We start from the raw sequence: 22340 nt of genomic DNA, 5'->3' as shown, positions 1-22340 counted from the left end.
AGTCTAGACTGCAAGCTTATCTTCTCAGGTCCCGCAAACATCAAAAAGGAGCCAAAAGCAAGATCCCTGTTTGATGACGAAAATAACTGGCACAGGGGCAAGAAATGGTCAAATTTGTGGACTAGTGTGCCAGTCTATTCCCCTTTGAACCTGAGCACACTTCCATTGTGCAACTCAACATCTGGCGGCTCCAAAAACCTGACTTGGACTTTATGCTGCAGACTTATTCTTCAAAAATTGGCCTTGATGAAGTCTTCTCCGAAGAACTTGACAGAAAAGAACATCCCACCGCCCATTCCACAGGATTCCCTGGTCAGCAAGTTTGACTGAGTTCTCTTTGAATCCCCTTTAACTTACTCGCAATCTTCAGATTCAAGATGGCATGTTGCATGCAATAATACATTTCCACCAGAGAGGTCTCCAAATCCCTAAATCTTACATAGTGTGGCTTTACGGAAGGGCAATAACCCAACAAGCACATGACACAACCTTTTCTGTGATGCATGCTCAGCAACAAATGAAGCGTACTTCAGAAGATCTGAAAAATGGAGGCCATTTAAAGAGTTAATTAACCTTCACAAGTCTGAAAATCATTTCACTTCTCTGATTAGCATACCTTCTCCTGCTTATTTAGATGTGCTTTGCATGGAACAGGCATCCTCATTAACATTTCTGGCAATGCGCCTACCATTCATCATCCAGTACAGCCTGAACTGTGTTTTCAGGTTTTTCTAGAACCAGCTGCAGCACAGAAATGATGATTCCAAATCAGTGCATGACTGGACACAGTTAGTAACAACCAAACCTGGTGCACAACAGTAATCTAACCTGACAGTGCAATCTATGACGTGACTGGTCCATTTCTTAATTTCCTCATGCGCTCCTTTTACACTCTACTATCCTCTGCTATCCCTCTGGAGAGCCAGGCCTGTAACTGCTGCCAGATTTCTCTTTTTTTTTTCGGTCATGCATGGCTGTGTGTCTGTGGAATAGGAAGTCAGGGTGCACGGTCCATTGAGCTTCCATCACAGTGGACACTGGAGCCCCTTTGACTGTTACGCAGGGTGTGTTTACATTCTTGCTGTTCGAAACCAAATTCACAGAGGTTAATATGTCACACATGCACACACAAAGTATGCAGATGCTCATACACACTTGTGAAATTGTTTTCGACACAGTTATAGCCGACTTGAGTTAAAACGCTATTATTGTTCTCTTCATTCATAGTGCACAGACACTAACAGTACTGAACAAATGCATCTTATAACAGTGAACAATTACACTAATTACAGAGGAGGCAAGGACCTGTTTGGACCATCCAGTCACTTGCTGTCTGTCTGTCACTCACGCGCTTATTTTTCAAAAGGAAAGTACAGTACGGCTTGCCAAGGTGATCATTTAGTGTCATCTAAAAAACAAATGTTAATCATTATAATTTTCTTAAAAGGGCTCACATCCTTCAGATTTCTTGTTTTTTTCCTGTGTCCACATATCACATTCATGTGGATTTCAGGAATCGACTGTGATGGACGCTGGTGCACTCTGAGACTACAATACAGGGGTAATCGTTTTGAAATTATTTCATTTTTTGAGTTCAACAACTATGCAAACACAAGTCGCATCTGTACTGTACTGTTTTCTAGGTATTTTGATATGCTGCTCACCAAGATCAAAAGGCCAGTGTGTTTGAAATCTGACATCAGACCCTACAGATATTACAAATCAAGGTTATTCTAAAAACATTCCTGTCATTTGTTTTCTATTTACTCTTTAATGGTTAACAGTGCTTGGACCCCAAAGATTGCCACTTGCTTTATAATAGATGCTCTCTAAGCTCTCATAGCTGTTACGGCAGTTCACAGAAATCAACAAGTTCCATATCAATTTCAGATGTAATGTTAATGATATTTTAAATGTTATCTTAGATGTGATTGGCCCAAAAAAATGAAATACTATGAATTTGAATAATACTTGAATAATGGCAAAAATGGTCTCTTTCCAAAACTGAAAACTACTTACCAAAACTAAAACAAATTACAGCCCTGTAAAAGGTGGTGAGTTTGCCTGTATGACAAACAGTAATTGTTTATTTTTACAACTACTTTTTATCTCTTAGAATTATATTTTAAAACAGTTAAAAAATCCATTAAATCTGTTTTTGTTGCTATCCCTTTAAGACCACCGTTCTGATTGGCTGTCCTGTATTGAACCTCATTCAAAAAAGCAGATTGGGCTATTTTATTCTACATGGACCGTTTGTATTGGGGAGTGTTTGCATAGCACATTCAGTGAGTGTGATTCAACCTGTCAACATGAACACAATACAAATATTTGCATAGGAAATCTGGTGGCTACATTTGCAGTATAGCTGCAGAATTTTCAAGCTCATAGTGCTGTCAGACGAGTACTGAAAACCATCCACCCTTCAAAATAACAGCAATTTCAGACTCTCATTATGTCTACCCACTGGAGCAGTCTATCTGTGTCATCTTACCTGCCTGTCTGATGCTCAGCCCACTCGGTGAGGCCTTCACACATCAGGGCTAGTCAGTCCAAACAATCATTCCCACTCGGATTTCACATTTCTGAGGTAAACAGTCATTCTTAACTATGAGGTTTTGCTGGTGGTCTTCCATGTTGCATGGGATCGTTTGAAAAGCGGAACCGATGTTTCACACACTGACGTGCATATATGAGTCACATAATCTGCCTCCTGATCACGGAGACGCCAAAGAATGTATAGAGAAATGCGTAGAGAGGAGAGCTGCCACTCAAACTCTAGAGGGCACCCACGAGCGAGTCCAAAATGAATGGGGTCCTTTGGAGCTTTCGCGCCAAACCTAGCTTGATCTCAAAACTGCTGTTATATTTTTGGGTGCCTTTAAACTCCAGTTATAGGACTTTCGTCATCATTTATTTTTACATGACAGTTTCTAACATCACCTTTATAATATATGCCTCATGTATGTTCATGACGTCAGTGAGCGCAGACCGCTTCACTCAGCTCACCAAACAGTCAGCATTCACTAACAAAACTGCTAGTATCCTACTGCCCAAATCCTGTTTGCTGTAGAAAAACGAAAATATACAGGTCAGACTTCTTTCATTTTTTAACAGAAAACATCCTTTTTATTTCTGAAATTAAAGGAAGGCCCTGCAAGGGTTAGAAACAAGTTAAATTTTTTGTTTTTAGGCATTTACCTCCTTTCACTCCCATTCATTGAGGACACGCTTGCGGATTCTGGTGTTTGCAGTCAGGTTTCCGATATAATGAAAGAAATAGGAAGTGGCCAGATTTCCCTTAAACTCTGTAGCAAATCGCATTGGCTGGAATTAGCTGCATAAAGTTCAGCTCCACTCAACGTTTCTACCAGGGTTATTATAGTTAACTTAAATTATTACTAAAACTAAAACTAGCAGTGAAAAAACTACTAAAACAAAACAGAATTACTGAGCAAAATCCTTTAGTTTTAGTTTTTTCAGTGCACAAATGAGAGTTTAGCAGTGTAACTCTTCTGTGTTTGGCCGTCTTTAAGGAAAGCTGGAGTCGAGCTGAGCTCAATCTACTGTTTTAATTTTATTCTACTCTTATCAAATGTTATCATAACACTAAAACCTAAAACTAAAACTGAAACTAAATAAAAACTTTAAACTGACTGAATCTGAACTAAAATTGAAAATCAAAATAAAGAACTAAACAAAAATAAAATTCAAATATCAAAACTATAATGACTCTGGTTTCAACCTACCAGACCCATTATACACCAACGCTTCCCATTAAAGAGAACAGGATACGTTGTGGTGCGTTGGTGTGTCGGATCATAAATTGGTCAAAAAACAATTTATGAATGATCCCAATCAAACAAACCACGATTTATCAACAACTTATTCAAACAAATACAACAAAAACAAACAAATGTGAGACTCTCCTCAGTCTTCAGCTTCCCGGCGTACGAGTGGCTCAAGCAGCGTTCACGAGCTAACTGTGGACACAAATCACGGAGGAAACACATCACAAGAGATTTAACAAACAGCTGCTTGGGCACTGCTGATCATCAACCAACCAACCAACTTTTTCAGACGTTGACAAGCCAGCACTCTATACGTGAATGCTCTGTAGTGTAGTTAGCTAATCTTTATATAATGTTTACACACATAGAAGATAGTGAAGTGAGCTGCTTAGCTAAAAGCACTACCTTCTTCCTGACGTCTTGCTTTAACTTTGCGTGTTCGCACCTTAACTTACCTACCAGACCTGGTTTTTGCACGGTTAATGACACGGTTAATAAGGAAGCACGAGAGGCTGCGAAGAACTAAATAAAGCTCTTTATTTCAAACCTTTGAGTGATTCAAATCACTCAAAGATTCACAACCCTACTGTGTTCACTTCCCTTTGCTGAGATGTCTAAATTATTTCCGAGGGCTTAGCAGAGACTTGTGAGAGGTCAAGGGCAGAGGCCCAAGCAGAACACAGTCAATGATTGACAGGGCCTAAGATTAGCCAGGACTAAGAAATGGAGTGGGTGGGCAAGAGTAAAGTCTTTGTGCTTATACTTCACTGACTATTGATAAAGTCAGATTAGGCACACCACAGAAACAACACGAGGGTTGCATAACCACATAAAGTGGATTTGTGGGATAATGAAGAAGGAGAATAATGAGAGTCCGTGTGAGATTAGCCCACACATTCATTCAGACTGAGGGTTTGTTATGGAGTCATGGAGTTTAGGACGGAGACCGGGCCACATTACGTACGACTCTAACGTTAGAAGGCTTTATGTAAAAAGAGCAGAGCACAAGTCTTCTGATAAGAGTACAGTGGGTGTGGCTAATATAATCAGAGTTTTATGGATATTATTAGGTGATCAATCAGCTTAACATGAAGTCATATTATGACAATGACTCTTAGGAAAAACAATCAGATGTTAGTATCTACGAGTGGACAATACGACAATATTAGGGCTGTCGTTTTTGAATATTCTGTCAAATATTTTAATATTAAAACATTCTATGAAAAATAAGAAAAGCTCACAACGTTTCATTCCAGTAACTGAATGGAAAAAATTTATTCCTATTCTTGCTATTATTATTATTATTATTATTATTATCATCGTCATTTTTTTTTTTTTATTATTGTTGTTGTTACTATTATTATTAACTACTACTATCATTTCAAACATTGTAATTCCTTGCAGTACTATATTATGTAATATTACATTCTATTATGCACTAATCTATAAATTCTATAAATAAATGTATCTATTTTGCTTTTTAATAAAACTTTTACTAAAACAATACAAGGCAATGACAAATATCACTTATAATCATAATTCATTTCATAATTAAATGCACTAAAATGCTAAACATGTTACTATTGTTATTATTATTATCATAGTCATTATTTATATTATTGTTGTTGTTACTATTATTATTAACTACTATTATTGTTTCAAACATTGCAATTTCTTCCAGTATTGTTATATTGTGCGTTATTCTTGTTATTTATTTAGCTTTTTAATAAAAAACGTACTGAAATATTACATCAATGAAAAAATATCCTTTACAATAAATTACTTTTATAGTAAGAAGCACTAAAATGCCAAACTGAGGATTGTGCCCAACTTGGCAACCCTGAAATTGTTGCTGGCTCCATTTGAACAGCAGATGCAGAGGAAACTGTATCTTTTTGATCACTATTTTAAAACGTAAAACTAGTTTTTGGTTACCTCCTTTCACTGGGTTTTAAGCTGCCCTCTGGGCAGTTCTCTAGCCTGCATGCTCAAAATGTGAGAAAGGCAACTGTGTGTTACTGGAGACAAGCTGGTATTTAATGTTTTCCCCACTGAGGTGTGTGCATTCCTACAAGTAGTGAATGTGCTGGTTGTTCCACTGGCTTTTCTATTTTCGAATATCTTAAATGATCAAATCAATTATTTGTTGCAGCCTGTAGAGAATATTTTTTGTTATTGTGATAAACTACATCACAATGTAGGGCTGAAAGATTCATCATTTCATATCGCAATCGCAATTTTAAAGAGTGCAATATTCAAATCGCAAGATCTGCAATTTTTATTATAGCCTAAATTATCATTAACAAGTTTTATGCAGGGAAATTTAACCGAATAACAAGTTTGTGATCTTCTTGTAGACGAGTTAGACCAATCAGAAGCAGCTAAACACCCAATCACAACACACATAACTGGCAGTCTGGCACAGCATGTTCAGCGTTCAAGCCTCAATCCAGAAAAGCGGATTTTCGGTCTTCCTGGCCAAAACAATAACAGGCCTGGACCTTAATTTAATTAAAAAATCATGATTTAAATCACAGTTGCAATACTGGTCAGAAAAACTGCAACAATATGTTTCCCCTGAATCGTTCAGCCCTACCCCAATGTGTTTCATGAATATTGTTAGTACTGAAGAGAACACTGAACTGCATGTCTCATTACAAAGCAAACTCTGTGAAATATAGAATAAAAAGCAATCTTCTCAACGTTTTCAACAGTATTTCTTAAAATCTGACACTACTGGTGCTTTTTTATCTGTTTCAATTCACCAAACCCCAGAAAACAGAAAATATCGCGATACATATCGCGTCTTCAGGTATCGTGATGTTTCGGTTTTTCCCACACCGCCCACCTCCATTAGTAACAGTACGTACAGGCTGATTACCTGGGCTGGAAAGGCGAAAGTAAACCAGAAAACCTCATTTCCCGAGTTCAGTCCCGGAGCCGAAGTCCTCCGGCAGGTCATGTCAGCTGTTAATCTGCTGCCTTGCATTTATCTATGAGATGATCAGTTTTTCTTTATCACCAGTTCAAACCAGCTCGCCGGCTAGTTCAGCTAGCTAGCAAAGTAGCCACAAGGCTAGCGCATCACTCGCACTACTTTAGGCCTCAGCAAACGCCGCGGCTGTGGAAACGTTAACGGGAATCACGGCTTACCTCTATTTTGTCCACATTCCGGGCGCATCCCACCACCTTCATGCCCTGCTGGACCAGAGCCCGAGCCACAGCCGCTCCGATGCCGACAGAAGCTCCTGTCACCAGCGCCACTCTGCCTTTCCACCGCTCCATCGGCGAGCTGCTGCGGGGCTTCTCCAGATTACGGCTCAGTGTGTCGGTGTGTGTGTATATGTGTGTCTGCCGCGCAGAGACAGATTATCAGCGCGACTATCGGTAAAAGTCAGCGGCGTGTCAGGCGGCGCAGGGCGGGCAGATGTAGCGCTCAGCCCTCCTCGGTCCTCTTGCCGGAGCAGCCAGGAAAAGGCAGTGATAAGGAAGCCCCAATCCCTGCGCTCGGGATTAAATATTAGATGGCAAGCAGAAAGAAGAAGACTTGGGTTGTTGTCGCCGCTCGCACTGTTTTAGGCTCGGCTGATGGCTTGAATTGTGTGAAAACCAAACTTTTTTTATTTTATTGTTTTATATATTTTTAACACTGGCGACTGACCGTTGACCGTTACAATGCCACTTTTACAATTAAGCCAAATATTAAGTAGAACATGTTTTACGAAAGGCTTTGTAACAGCGTGGTGGGATTATTTGGCCTAGCGCGCCATCTAGCGGACGATAAATAGAAACGTAATTTTACGTGTAAAACGTTTTACGAGCCCCAACGTAGCGATGCAGTGATTTTTATTAATAAGCCGTGACCACAAGTTACTATATTGAGGCCACGCGCTAAGTCTCTCATAACTAGTGGCCTCGAGATATTAATTTGTGGCCATGCCTTATTAAAAAAAAATCACCATGTCACCTTAAGGGGCTCCATGCATTTGACATCTATGTAAAAAAGTAAAATCTTACTACCTGAATATTTTTTCTGTCTATAAAAATTAGATTTGTTTAAGCATGTTTGAGTTTCTAAGCATGAAGGAAAAACAGCTGTGAGAGGCAGTTAAATCAACATACAATTTCTTTGCTAGTTTCTCAGATTTAAAGGGGAGCTTCATCAATTTTTCAAAAAATTCTACATAATTAAACAGTTGAGATGTAAACAAAGTTATTCAGAGTGCTTTAGTGTGAAATGCTCCATTCTAGAGAAAGTTGCCGAGTCAGAATTGTTCACAGTGGTGGTGATAGGAACCAGACGTCTGAGAAGTTTAATGCCTCTGAAAGCTCCCTCACAGAAAATTATTACATAATGTGGTTAGATATATGCTGCATGATGTCTGACACACTGTTTTATGATAAAGTATTGTCTTTACTTGTATTTTAATCCATTTATTTTAATCCAAAGATTTTTCAGATTTATGACTATTTCACTGTAATCAACATTACATATATAAAGTCAGAGGGCATGTGTAGGTTCACTGGTTTTGGATGGCAAATAAAAAGGCTATATTAGTGTTGTAGACATGGTGACCCCTGGTTCCTATCACCACCAATGTAAAAAAAACAGTTTCTAAGTTTCTCCATAATTAACGACCTCAAGGACTCAATTATTCAGAAATTTTGGTGGAATTCCCCTTTAAGCACAGCTGAAGCACGGTTGTATGGCTTGAAGTATGCAAAAACGATACCTTTTTTTTAAAAAAAAAAAAACATTAACATTTGTGAGTGACAGCTGACAGTTACAATGCCCATTTTATAATGAAGCCCGATAGTAAGTAATACGTTTTACAAAAAGCTTGGTAAAGGCTTTATGGGATTGTTTGGCATAGCGCGCCATCTAGCGGAAAATAAATAGATTGAAATGTAAATTTACGTGCAGGACATTTGACTATGTAGAACAGTGAAATCTTACGACAATTTTTTTTTCTATCTATAAAAACAGGCAGAATTTATTTAAACATGTTTGAGTTTCTAAGCATGAAAAAAAAATGTGGTAGGTAGTTAACTTTGGACATTCAATTTCTTTGCTAGTTTCTCAGATTTAAAGGGAAACTCCACCATTAAAAAAAAATTATAGAATTAAATGGTTAAGGGTGTAAGCAAAGTCATTCAGTGTGGTTTGGTATGAAATACTCAATTTCAGAAAAACTTACTCAGAATTGTTCACAGTGGAGGTGATGGGAACCAGACAGCTGAAAAGTTAAGTACATTAGTTAAGAATGCGTTGCCTGATCCCCGAGACATGAGAAGGATAATATGGATAATATGCAGGATACTGTAAGGCAAATATAACACAGGACAAAAGTATTCTGACCACTACATTTCCCATTATTAACATTACATATAAAAACTCAGACTGAGTAGCAAAAATGAATGTATGTGTGTTGTAGATATCACAGCCCCTGGTTCCCATCACCACCACTGTTTAAAAATAAATAAATAAATAAATATCAGAGTTCATGTTTTCCTCTAATGAATCATTTCACCACAAATAACAACATTAAAATGTCCTTTAGGGCACAATATTTCAGAGGAGAAAAAAAATAAATAAATAAACAACCCACAGTCTTCTGATGCATATTAATAAATATTCTTTATTATGTAAATTTTGCACATTGCGCTCAACATTACACTCAAACCTCCTTATAAATGGATGTTTATCTTTCTGTAAAATCTTTATATTCAGATAATTTTATTTCTGTACACATTTATTGGTACAATTTTTTGCCACTAAAAGCGTCACAGTCAGTGAAACGAACTGGGAAAACAAAGAGAAATGTTATAGAAACGATAAGACAAGAAGACTACCGATATCTAACCCTACAGTCACAGCTTGCAAAGCCTGATTATCAATTCCACTGCTTCATAACCCATTCCTTAAATCTATAAGTCCGGAAACTGAAATCAAACAGAAATAAACCACCAGTTTCAGTGAAGGAAAGTGGATGAATGAGTGAGGGATTGGGGGGTGAAAAGTGTGTGTTAAAGACAGAGAGAGCGCGAGAGAGAGACATGGGGATTGAAATGACAGATGTGGAAGGTGCATGTGAACATTTACCTTTTCCCAACAAACAAACTTAAACCTTCCACTGAACGAGACACGGCTTCAAAACTCATTCTTTTTTGCACCAATTTAATTTTTTTTCTCCATCTTGAAAAAAGCGGCACAGCAGTGGTAATCGTGAGTGTTTTTTCCATCCGTAAAAATTGTGTTTTCAGAGTGTGTCGCTCAGTTGACACTGGTAGTAGGCAGCCACTCTCCTCTACACACACTAGAGTGGCAGTATTTGGTGAAGCGGTCCTTCAGGTGCTGCCTGTACTGGTCTCGTGTGCTGTAGAAAGACTTGTTCTCCTCCACGAATGACTGGATCTCGTCCTGCGTTAGGCAGTTCTCTTCATCTAATGACGCTTCTGCTTCATCCTGTTTGTCCGCACATTTTTGAAATATCAAAAATAAAAATGGTCAGTTTTTCAATTATAATTTTATTTTACAGTTAATAACTATTCATTTGTTACAAAACCATGACAAAATACACAAGTTCAATAAAAAAAAAATGTTTTTATGATAACTTACTATATTAACACAACTCAAGTGATGTGTATGATCATACGTACACTGTGTATTTTCCAAGTATCTGAACATGGACTAGACATTTACATGTACTCAAAAGACATTTTTAATTTTTTTTTTTTTGGGTAAAATACTTCTGCATTACAGAATGGAGGTTAAAAAGGATGATGCACTAAATTCCTAAAGAATCACAACTGAATCAAATTGAGAGATTTTTTTTTTTTTAGTTATATATTTCAGTAATGCATAATTTGTGCCATCCTGAACAGTCGCCTTAGGGCTAGTGCTCAGGGCCCGTCCACTCACCAGCAGCTCCATGAGGCTCTTGGTGGTGCAGTCTCCCTGTGCGGATATGTCTGCTGGAGGAGGCTGGCCGAGGACCAGACCACCGCTGCCTTTCTGCTGCTGATCAGTCCACGGCAATTGCGAAGCGATACTAGTGAACGATCCACAGCACAGCTTCGGACACATTGTCTCTTGGCTCCGGCAGCTGTGCGTGGATGATGTGGTGGGGTCATGGGCGCTTTCCAAGCCAGACAAACCTCTTCGACTGCTTTCTGACATGCAGCTTTCTGACTTTGAACCCTGCCACAGAAAAGAAGCACACAGCTTTAGAAGAATGAACGTCTGATATTAACCAAAAATGCATCACATTCCTGACTACAAATCAATACTGTTTAATTGCGGTTTATGCATTGATTCTTATTGCCATTGTTCACCTTCACCAATGTGTTCCTTAATCGTACAAGCTGGAGATGTTCTGACAAGGAGGACATCTGAGGATTATTCTAAACTGGTGGAATCCCTTACGCCATTTTCAGAAGTTTAACGGGAATTAAATGGGAAGGGGAAGTGTGAATGTAAGCCATAGTTGAAATCCTGGTGATAATAGTGCTGTAACCTACCTGGATACCTTAGTACAATTTGAAGGCTCATGTATGAACAGAAGCCAATTCGTAATGTTTACAGGCTGCAAAACAGAACCAAGTGACTGTGCAAAAACAATGCTGCATGGCCAGCAAGGTCTTTTTTTTTCTTTTTTTAAACGCGTTTTTGTGAGAAATACACATGGTTGTATTTCACCACGATTCCGAAATTAAGGAACTGTTGATGGTGTCACATCCTTTATAAAGTCCAAGTTACACTATGTGACTTTCACATTGATTTTACCCTCAATTCTGGGTCTGTCCAAGTCTGTGCTGGTTGGATCTATTCTAAGGATTATGGAATGGTGAGTCGAGCACTAGGAGTAGCGTGTGAGAGGCACAGAATTCTTGGTTTCCGGTGGAGTTTCAGATCAGTTGAAGTGCATTAAAAATGGTATATAAATAAATATATATAAATCTATATATAAATCTGGTATAATCTATTTGTGCATACTGAAGCCATATTACAGAAACATAAGTCTGCAATCTTATCTGTTTAGTCACCATGACAGTAAGGTCTGGAGGATATCCATCTAAAAATAAATAAAAAAAAACTGAGGAGTGATTATCGATAATTACATTTTTACATTATTTATCATTATTTTGATTACAGGTTTATGTTTCAGCTGTGCGTGGAATGTAAGTTGCTTGATAAGAGACATGACAGTTGATTGTCAACTTTGATTGAGCAGGTTAAGATGTCTTAACTGGAGATAAGATGCTGCAAGATAAAATTCTTAAATTAAGATTTGCTTCTGTGATAACACTTTTCACAAATTCGTATCTTGACGTGTTAGATCCTAAGTTAAGGTGTTTATGTAATATGGCCCCTGGTCAACAACTCAATCTGAATTTACTCTTCCAACAGGAAATAAAACTTAGAGCACAAGAGAAGTAAATACAGCAAATAAATAAAGAAAACTCCACCTGTGGCAAAGCTTTTTAAATGAACTGAGTTTAAGTTTTTAAAAAGTGTAAGATATCCAGTCTTTTTTTTTTTACACTCTGTTAGGACGTGTTAAGTCCTAGTGTACCATGGCATTAATGGAAGTCTCGAGGAAAATGTGAATTTACTGCATCCCAGTAAAATGGTGTTTAAAAGATGCAAGGTGGAATGACAAAGTCTGAACTCCACCAGTAAAGATATGCCAGTGACGTACCAGGTCTCATGCTTGTGAAACTACTGAACAACAGAACTAGTATGTTAGAACATGATACTATGTGGTGCAGTGAAAACAATGCAGGCACAGCAATTTGTTTAAAAGTGTGAAGTGAAAGGGGCGTATGACCTCCCACTATAACTCACAGGTTCGTTCCCACACAGTGAGCCCTTGCTCTTCCTTTTCTTCTTCTTATTCTTGCCCTTGGTATGTTCTTCAGAGTTTGCCCAGCACTCCACACAGCTGTCCACACCATCCTCCTCTTTGTCCTCAGAGCAGTGATGACTGCATGAGTATTCACCTGCGACGACAATGATATTCTCATACTGCCCAGACTTACTACTGAAGATTCGATTGATTATTCATTTAACACTATAACAGATAATTTACTTGTAAAAATAGTTCAGCCACAAGAACGCAGGGAAATATTCGGAGCAAACAACCTAAAAATGTCAACTCACACTTTAAGCATTTCAGCACCTGAAATGAGTTAATTTCCAAAACTGGTAAAGTGGAATTCAGCAAAGCCCACTATGGTGAAGCCAGGCTTGCAGCAGAGATACACTTCTGGTACCTGTTTCATCATGGTTACACATGCCCTCGGTGCATGCCACATCTGAGCCTTCTCTGGAGCCTGTCTCGCTGCCCTCAATACTGGAGGAGTAGCCACAGTCGCTGCCGTTACTGTGAGATGACAGACCTACAGACACACACAAATACATTGATCGGTGAAGTTAATGTCTCTTCCCATCATGTACAAAATAATGGTAATCATTTCCTAAACATACCACTTTCGACATTCGCCAGTAAATATAACTGAAATACCAACAGTGTCGAAACTAGTAAAAGTCATCGACGTGGTGTGGTACCTTTCTTGGGTTTAGGTGAGCCCAGGATGGAGGTGGCAGGGCAGCTGCAGGAGGAGTTCTCGATGGGGACCATGACCTCCACACTGCCTCCAGACTCCTCGCCACTGCCACATGACTTACAGCTGCCGTCCATTGACTCTGTTGAACCCTGCACAGAGGTACAGGAGACATAGTTTGTGCATGTGTAATATGTTAACATTTAATACAGGGTCAAGCAGCAACTGGACAACTTTGGCAAATTTCTGTTGAAGATATATGCCAGAAAAAAAATCAATAGAGATAAATACAAGAATACTGCACCTTGTTGACCACTGCTAGTTTTGTCAATAAAAAGTACCAGAAATTATGAACATTAATCTTTTTCGGTATTGGAATAGCCAAATTTTTCAATCAAAGGTCTTTGATTACCTCTATAAGAAACTATTTTATATTTGTCACCCCTGATGTTTGCCCACTGCCCCTCCCTCAAACTCCTTTTCTCCCTAATCTAGCACAACCTCTAACAACATAAAATAAAGCACAGAATATTCCAGTAAATTCATGAATCCACATTTTATGATATACATACGTCAGCCAAAACGTACTGATCCTTCACTGAGCACTTTGTCTAAAGCATGTGAAAATACATGTATTTGGCCTATCTACCATCTGTCATATCAGTGCACTCATTTAACCTGCAAAGTGTCAAACGGTAAAATAAACAATGTTATCATCTGTGTTGCCTGTTGTTTTTTCCAAAGTAAAGCCTAATAAGTGAAAAATTGTGTAGAAAATCGCAGCTAACTGGCATATATAACCTTAAAATAGTAGAGACTACTCTTAGAGACTAGATGCTTAGCGTTACACGCAAAACTAATACCAAACGACAAAATAAAACGTGAGGTACAGAAACCGAAAGAAACTATACCTCGTCCAAGCACTTCTCTTTGTCTCCTTCAGCCTCTTGTTCAGACATGTCAAAGCCACACTTGTTTTTGCGTCTGTTCTTGCGTTTCTGCCTCTTCTTCTCCTGCTTAAGCTCTTTCGCACGCTCCTCCTCCGACAACTCTTCACAGAGCTGCTCCAACCGGCTGATCCCTTGCACCTTCTCCACCGCCATCTATACAGACAGAGAAATTAACATTGAGAAGGGGGGGGGGAAAACAAAAACAAAAAAACAAAAAAAAACACAACCCCACAAAAAAAAAAAAATATATATATATATATATATATATATATATATATATATATATATATATATATATATATATATATATAATAATAGATATAACACATTCAAGAAAAAAAAATTCTAAGCTACTTCAGAGACTCCAACCTCAGTACCTCAAAGCTTTTACGGAGTGCGTCGATGCCAAGGTAGAAGAGTATCTGCCAAGTCTGCTCCTCGGCCCGCAGCTTTTGCCAGATCCGGTGTAGCCGCTCATATAGGTGGATCCCCAAACACGTCAGCACCTCCTCCTGTGCTATGTCTATGGTCTTAGCGTGCCTTTCCCTGCGCCTGTACACAACCGGAACTGTTCAGTGTGTATGTACTCCAGTACTGACGGACAAAAGCCAAAGAAGCAATATTCACGCTTGACAACCACAAAAATGCTGTGTTTTGGAATCACAGCCACAAGCTAAAAGGTGTGAAATCAGCTGTAAACTGTAAAACAGAACGAAGCTTGCCATATAACAGGCAAATAAAACCAAGGTATTACAGCCAAGATTCAAACAAAGCACTCGGACAAAACACTTAAAACATGCATGTTAGTAAACGCATGTAACAGCAAAGCGTTCACATTCTTCCACTGAAAATACAGGCTCTCTCAGTATTTCTGGAAACAAGCAGCTCGTGGGGTACTACACAGCAGCTTAGTTTTGTACATCATGAATGAGCTTAAACCTATCAAAGTACAATACACTAAAATACACTAACAAGCAGATTACAATGTAGCAACAGGAAAGACAAGAAATGAATAGACTGTAAATATATAAATTGTTAGTATTTAAAATTATAATGGTGTCAAATTTATATTCTACATCTATCTAATTAAAAGTCAAATGTGGTGAGTAGAGCTGTGCTGGTAGCAGAGAGCATTCTACTGTTGTAGTTTAGCATAGCTACATCTTCTCACACACAGGTTAATTTCAGCTCACTGATACCTGATGCAAGTTTAGAGAATAAAGACAAATGTGAACAGGTAAACCTACGTTTGTGTGTGAAGCCATAAGCTGAAGCCATTTTTCTTTCTTATCCCCATTAGCACTAGAAGCTAGCGTTAGCTTAGCAAAAATACCTAAACAGCTTCACACACCACTGCCACAGGTCCATTCCAGCTCACTGAAACCCTACTAGTGCAAGTTTAGAGAACAAAACACTGAAATTTGAGAGGGTAAACCCATGTTTGTGTATAGCTGTAAGCTACTTTTGCCTTACTTTGTTTATCTTTGTTAGCACCCGAGGATTCAAGGGTAACGCTGATTTAGTGAGAAGGCTAAAACAGTTTCATATGCCACCAGCAATTCTAGCTGACCAATATGTTTAGAAAAAAAAAATAAAAATTCAAACCTGAGCGAGTGAAATCAAGTGACTAAGTGCCAGAGTGAAAGAAAAACAGAATCTTTGTGACTATTAAAGTTACAGTGGGAGCTTATTTCTATTATTACCTGGGGTTTGGAAATAGGGAGGCAGGAGGGCATTTACAATTCGCATAATTGTGCAAAGATCTCATAGATCTTCACATTCTTAATGAGCTTTAAGGTTTAGTGATGCTCCTATGCCAAGACAAGTCAAAAATAGCTCAGTTGACTCACTCGTACCCTCCAGCGAACTCTGGCTCTGCCCGGCCCAGTAGGTGAGCAATGAAGTCGGTCTCACAGCATACATGGATGTGGCGCTCGTGTGGGCAGCAGCGCAGGCCTTCGTACAGAGCCGCGCAGTAGCCCTTTTCCTTACTGCAGTCCAGCTCTCCCACCAGGATGTTGTAGGCCCTCAGCACTTTGTTCTTACAGTCTGTACAGAACCTAACAAACACATTGACAAAGCTGTTAACAGTGGAAATGATAACCACAACTAATCCAGTCAAACTTGGTCTAAGACAGGCGGGCGGAGGTAATCACGGTACAATGCATTAATATAGAATACAATGTAATTACTGCAAACTGCAAGTACTTAAATCAGTTGAATACTCCACAGCTACATGACAATTCAAGATGTACAGTTAAAAAGTAAATGTAATACAGTGAAAACCAGCCTGACCAAAACAATATATGAATACTCTGAATTAGTACAACACCCACAGAGCACTTATGAGGAACATATGACATCTGAGCAAGCAAACTCTGATTTACGTGCTGATTTGCATACCACAGCACACACTAATAAATATTATCAAATCTTTCATTGTGCAGCTCTTATGAACAGGATTAATTTTCCAATGAAAAAGCATGTACCCGTGTGTAGGCAGAAAACAATTCATAATGCCTAATCAAATAACAGCTGGGTTTGACGGCAACTATAAAGGGCATCACTAACTGACTTCACAATGACGAAGGCAAATTCCAAACAGATGGTGTTTGCATGCAGTGGGTTTACCTGTGTTTTCTCAGGTATGTCTCCAGAGTTTCCAGCAGACAGGCGCTGTCAATCAGGACTACCTCATCCCGGCACTCTTGAGACATCAGCTCCCAAATGTCCATCCAGCTCCCTCTGCAACACAGTCAGTCTCCACGGTTACCAAACAACCAATTACCAAGCAGATACTCCCACACTGAACAAGAAAAGGGGAACATGTTTTAACAGGGATGTGCACTCTGGTGAAATCTGAAATCTTTGCTGTCTGATCAAAATCATGTGATTTTATTTTTGTATATTATGTGAACACAGCAGCTGTTTAGAGCTGCTTGTGTGAACACTTCATGATGAATAGACCAATAGAAACTTCACTACATTAACTTCCATTACAAGTTAAGAACATTTTTGATATTACTAGTAAGTTACTACTTTGAACAGGAATAACGTATCTGTAAGAGTTACTGAACAGACGTTGGTTTAACCTTAAAAATGACTGATAACATTCTGCAGTTCTTACTCACTGCTTTATCAGAAACACAAGCATCAAAAGGAGAACACATTTTAACCAAAAATGTGCATCTGATTCATTTTGATATAAAGTATGAGTAAAAGGTTAATGATTAGTTATTCAGTTAACCACAGAGAAGTAATAATAATAAAAAAAAAATTAAAAAGGGCTTTGGCTAATATTAAAGCAGTTTAATAACTGTTGCACAACTTTATTATAACTTGCCAGCATTTCACTAAATTGTTGACCTGCACATTACCGTGACTTTCCACAATGCAGTATAACATTACCAAACAGCAATCTTAGTATTTGGACACTGGCAGCCAGAACTGTTCACTGAGTAGCCATGCACACACCTAGTTTTAACAGCACAAATGACTGCCAAAACTAAGCCCGCTCCCTGCAAGAGCTCTAACCCGGTGGTTCCCAACCCTGGTCCTGGAGTACTCCCTGCCCAGCAAATTTCAGCGTTTACTCTGCTCCCAACACACCTGATGCAACTAATCAGTTAATTAACGAGCGCTTCCTGAGTTAAAGGGGAGCATTACAGCAGGAAAGCACAAAAATGTGGAAGGGGAACTCCAGGACAAGGGTTGGAAACCTGTGCTCTAACTAACAGGACTCATCTTTCTAGGACAGTTCAAAGTCCCAAACACATTAAAAACTCTCGACAATCCTGGGAGAAAAGTAACAATCCGTTTTTCTAAACACTGCTTTCTTGTTGTGGCCTAGTAACAGCTGTATACACAAATGGTGGTGCCTACCTGTAGGGGGTCTGAAAAGGTCCAAAGTGGAAAAGGACGCTACATCTGACCTCTTTCCTCCCTGCTGCTGCAGGATTCTTTTTCTCTAGCACTAGCCCTTTCGCCTCACCTTCCTCTCTATAGCATCTTATACACACATCAGGCATTCTCAAACACTTCAAAAGTATCTGTCACTATCAAGTGACAGGTCAACAGAATCATTTAAAATGAAAATGCAGGGTTGGAAAACAAGGTGCACTTAAACACAGTAAACTTTAAACTTACCCTAAAGGCTTGGGCTTGTGTGTGTCTAAAGAATGCAACTGACAGCGTTTGTTCTTTTTGCTTTTCGGAATGGCGTCAATGATGTCATTCAACTTTGACCTGCAAAGGAGGAAAGAAAAATACGTATTTTAAGACATTAGCGGCATCTGGACAAACAACACTGAACTGAAAAACCATCATCTGTTTCCAAACATGCCTCGCTTTTTTCAAAATGTTTGGATAATTTAATCATTAGACTTTAAGAAGTCATTCGGAATGGTTTAATGTGAAATGTGCCGTTCTAAAGAAACTCAGCAAGTCAGAATTGTACACTGTGGTAGTGACAGGAAACAAAAATTATTATATGAAATGTACTGTAAAGATATGCAGTCAGATTTTCCACTGTTTCACAGTTCGACATTACATGTATAAACAAAAATGTTTCAGACGTGCAGATTCACTGGTTGTTTCGAATACAACATAAAATGGCTATGTTTGCATCATGGACACTGAAACTCCTTGTTCCTTTCACTACCATTTTAAAGAAACTTGAGTCCAAGTTTCACTACATTGAACCATTTCATATCAAAACACTCTGCGTGACTGTTTATCAGTGAATTTCCATGGAGGGATCTCCCCTCTAGGAAGCACTCATCCCACATACACACTCAGACCAACATCCCTCTCTTACCCGTGGACATAGAAGAGCGTGTAGAGTTTGCGGGGGTCCGCCAAGCAGGCCCTGGTGACTGACAACACGCCGGCCGAGCCCACGGTCAGAGGCTCCAGGGCGAAGTAGCCCGAGTCTGTGAGCTGAGAGAAGAGACGCTCCACGCTGCGCCTGCAGCCCACGCACGGCACCAGCTGTGAGAGCGCGCTGAACACCTCGCGCGACATCACCATCAGCGCCATGTTCAGGTCCTGCTGCTTCAGCATGCTGTGGTGCTGCCAATGGCAATGACAACAATTCAACACTTTCATCATTCACTTCCTGACAACTTGACTTTGAAAAGCAACATCTCTAAAAGCTTGATGGGATCAGCTGTCAAAGCAAAAGTGTAATTCAAAGGTGCGAGGATGGATCTCACTTGAAGAAAATCTATTTGTACAGCTCTTGCAGGTCAGCTATTGTTGGTTAGCTACTGTTGGCTCACAGTATGAACAGCTGGGATACTGCAATATCGCCGTCCCGGTATCACTCTGCACCCTGGCACTGCCAAGCAAAGCAATATCCTTGCATAATCAACCTTACCTCAATAAACTGCTTCATTTGTGAGCTGTTGATTTGATGACTGTCAAAGTCCAATACACTGTCAGGAAACTCCATCACCATCTACACACAGAAGATACAGCAGGTCAAACTGAGTATGCAGAGCAACTACAGACATTCACGGTCACTGCAGCTTTAAATATAGACTGTGTGCTGTTAACATGCAATTGAGCCGAGAGATGGATCACCTCTAAATCTGTAATTTGCTAAACACCCTGATATGTTCTTACCAAATCCACCATTCTGGGTCACTCAGCTACAGATATTCTTCAAGTAAGCAAACCAGTTCAACAGTAGCTGCTAGTTTATCCCTCTAAACTATTCACAAACCATGTTTTTCTCAATCCAGCACTGCTGCTCTTTCATTTAGTTTAGAATAAATAAACCTTACTACGGCCAACACAGCTTAGCCTGCTAGCCGTTTAGCACAAGGCCTTATAACATTGGCTAGCTAACATCGACATTTCGACCTAGGCTCTCATTGGCGTGCAACCTACTCTCCTGAGAGCGCCTGCAGAAGACATTTTTGTGGGGCTTTGGTCAGTAACAAGAATAGCCATCTTACCGTGAGTGTGTCATCGATATACAAGGGAATCTGCCTTGCGAGGAAAAGATAGTCCTCCTCCCCGTCTCTGCACACAGCCACCAGGCGCGCCATGTCTTTCTCCCAGCTAGTGCCACCGCAGCTCTCCCTGTGTACAAGGCAGCTTAAATTAGTCATGAATTCGCACTTTAATACCTCAGAATATCTTCACAAAGTCTTCTCAGCGCCATCCCTCCAACGGAGACACGGAGAAGCTCTGGACCACAAAGCCACCAAGTTAACCCACTAACCTTTTAGGTCTTATTCGAACCCGCTAGCACTGCCTCAGGTAGCCAGCGAGCTAAACAGCCTGTTAAGGATTATTAGCTTGCTGGAGAAACAGTCTGCTTGAGCAAAGAGGCTTAGCTACAGCTACTTAAAGCCTAGCAGACGTTAGCTGACTCGTTGAACCTAGCCAAGAGGTTACGCCCAGTGGCAGCTTAGTTCATGTTATTGTACGTTTAAAAAGCTTTTAAACTGGTCACACGATAATACGGTCGAGTGATACTTAGGTAAGGCATCGGAATTACTTGGAAAGCGAAATAAATATGCACGTCTTTCAGAATGAAACCAATAACTCAAGGAATCATGTCTATGCACGTAACCAGCTAATGTTAGCTCGCTACTTAGCTAGGTTAGCTAGCTTGACACCAACGCTATACTCAATTATTTGTAAACAGTGGCACCAGCATATTAAGTGAAAAGCTAGACTTGTACGTTTACTTGTGTGGAGAAGGACAAGTACAGTCTCTTTTCCTACAAAGCGTCTTCACAGAGGCACAACTTGGACCATTCGCCAGCTTCTTGCTCGAATTTTCCCGTTCCACCTTAAATGGTGCAGCAACTGCCGCACCATTTAAGGTGGAACGGGAAAATTCGAAAAGGAAGCCAACTTGAGCCTCACCAACGTATCTGGATAGCTAGTTAGATACTGGGCGCTAAGAACAGGCTGTCGGGTACACTTTGACTTGCAATCAATGATGTGGCTAGTTAGCTGGCTAAATTACCATAGCTGACAATTTAAACCTTAAAGTTGATACAATTAAAACCAGCGGTACGTAGTGAAAAAGCACAACAGGTGGCTACTCAAACATCATTTTCTTACAAAAACTGGCCACATTATGCGGAACAACCAGCTTGTTCACGGGAGTTTAACCATCAAGTGAACTTCAACATGCTAACGCTAAGCTAGCTATGACAGCTACGGTCGCTAAGCTAGCTGCAGAGTCCGGTTGCTAACCAACGAAAATAAAAAAGCTGAACGCGGTGAAAAATGTAAATTCAAGACAGACTTAACACAATACACCCCGAATACGTTTACATACACTTTACAGTTGTAAAATAACGAAGTATGACGACCCAGCGTCCGCTACCTTAACACGTCTTCAGGATATGTGGACGGACAGCAACGACACCGGAGCGTCTGAGCGACTCGCAACTCTAAACGCGAAGTTCACATTAAATAAAACCACCGAGCGACGCTGCAGTTAAGGAGCCCCCAGTTTACACTCGGTACGAAACAGAAATCCTTATCAAACATTATCGTGCACGACAGCCGGACTCACCCCTTTCAAAAGTCGCTGTTTTGTATAAAAACAAACAAGTGCGACACCGAGCCGAGCGTGACGAGAAATTTCTCGTAACCTTTGCACTGGAAGACGCCAGCAGGACTTGTAGCCGAGATGTTGCTGTGCCGTCCCCCGCTGTTCCGTCACGCTAATACCGGAAGAACGGAACAGCGGCCCGAGTGCCGGTACAGGATAGCCGCAATTATGGGCAATATTATAAGCTGTAATGAAAATATTTTTATACGGAGCCTTACTGGTGACATCCTGTATAAATAAAAATAAAGGATGCAATAAAAATATTTTTATACGGAGCCTTACTGGTAACATCCCGTATAAATAAAAATAAAGCATGGGCGTGATATATATATATATATATATATATATATATATATATATATATATATATATATATATATATATAAATACCGATCAGGCATAACACTATGACAACCTCCTTGTTGTTTACCCTGTTCTTCAGTGGCCAGG

The 22340-nt window shown here is 39.7% G+C and overlaps 2 protein-coding genes across 4 annotated transcripts in view; both read right to left on the bottom strand.

The window, feature by feature from the left end:
* The window catches only part of dhrs11a (dehydrogenase/reductase (SDR family) member 11a), a 53815-nt gene extending 46540 nt beyond the window's left edge, over positions 1-7275 (bottom strand). Inside the window, exon 1 of the mRNA XM_036580539.1 lies at positions 6945-7275. Coding sequence (XP_036436432.1) covers positions 6945-7076 — 132 coding nt within the window. The 5' untranslated portion in view covers positions 7077-7275. The remainder of the gene's footprint in view (positions 1-6944) is intronic.
* Positions 7276-9410: 2135 nt separating this feature from the next.
* ggnbp2 (gametogenetin binding protein 2) lies at positions 9411-21986 on the bottom strand. 3 transcript variants are annotated; one of them, XM_036580535.1, is made up of 14 exons: positions 21852-21986; positions 20269-20395; positions 19686-19766; positions 19125-19378; positions 18455-18553; positions 16940-17053; positions 16159-16368; positions 14686-14860; positions 14270-14461; positions 13363-13510; positions 13068-13193; positions 12640-12794; positions 10714-10992; positions 9411-10257 (listed from the first exon to the last, which is right to left on the bottom strand). In XM_036580535.1, exons 2-14 carry the CDS (start codon positions 20359-20361, stop codon positions 10066-10068), a joined length of 2118 nt encoding a protein of 705 aa, XP_036436428.1. In that variant the 5' UTR covers positions 20362-20395; positions 21852-21986; the 3' UTR covers positions 9411-10065. The 3 variants fall into 3 exon arrangements, with proteins under 3 accessions (XP_036436428.1, XP_036436430.1, XP_036436429.1); XM_036580537.1 differs by having other exon boundaries at positions 16165-16368; XM_036580536.1 differs by lacking the exon at positions 21852-21986 and adding an exon at positions 21660-21828.
* Positions 21987-22340: the final 354 nt, after the last annotated feature.

The sequence above is a fragment of the Colossoma macropomum genome, unplaced genomic scaffold (assembly GCF_904425465.1).
Source record: "Colossoma macropomum unplaced genomic scaffold, Colossoma_macropomum, whole genome shotgun sequence".
NCBI classification, from domain to species: domain Eukaryota; kingdom Metazoa; phylum Chordata; class Actinopteri; order Characiformes; family Serrasalmidae; genus Colossoma; species Colossoma macropomum.
The sequence above is the reverse complement of the archived record's forward strand: the minus strand, read 5'-3'. Positions and strand labels throughout refer to the sequence as shown.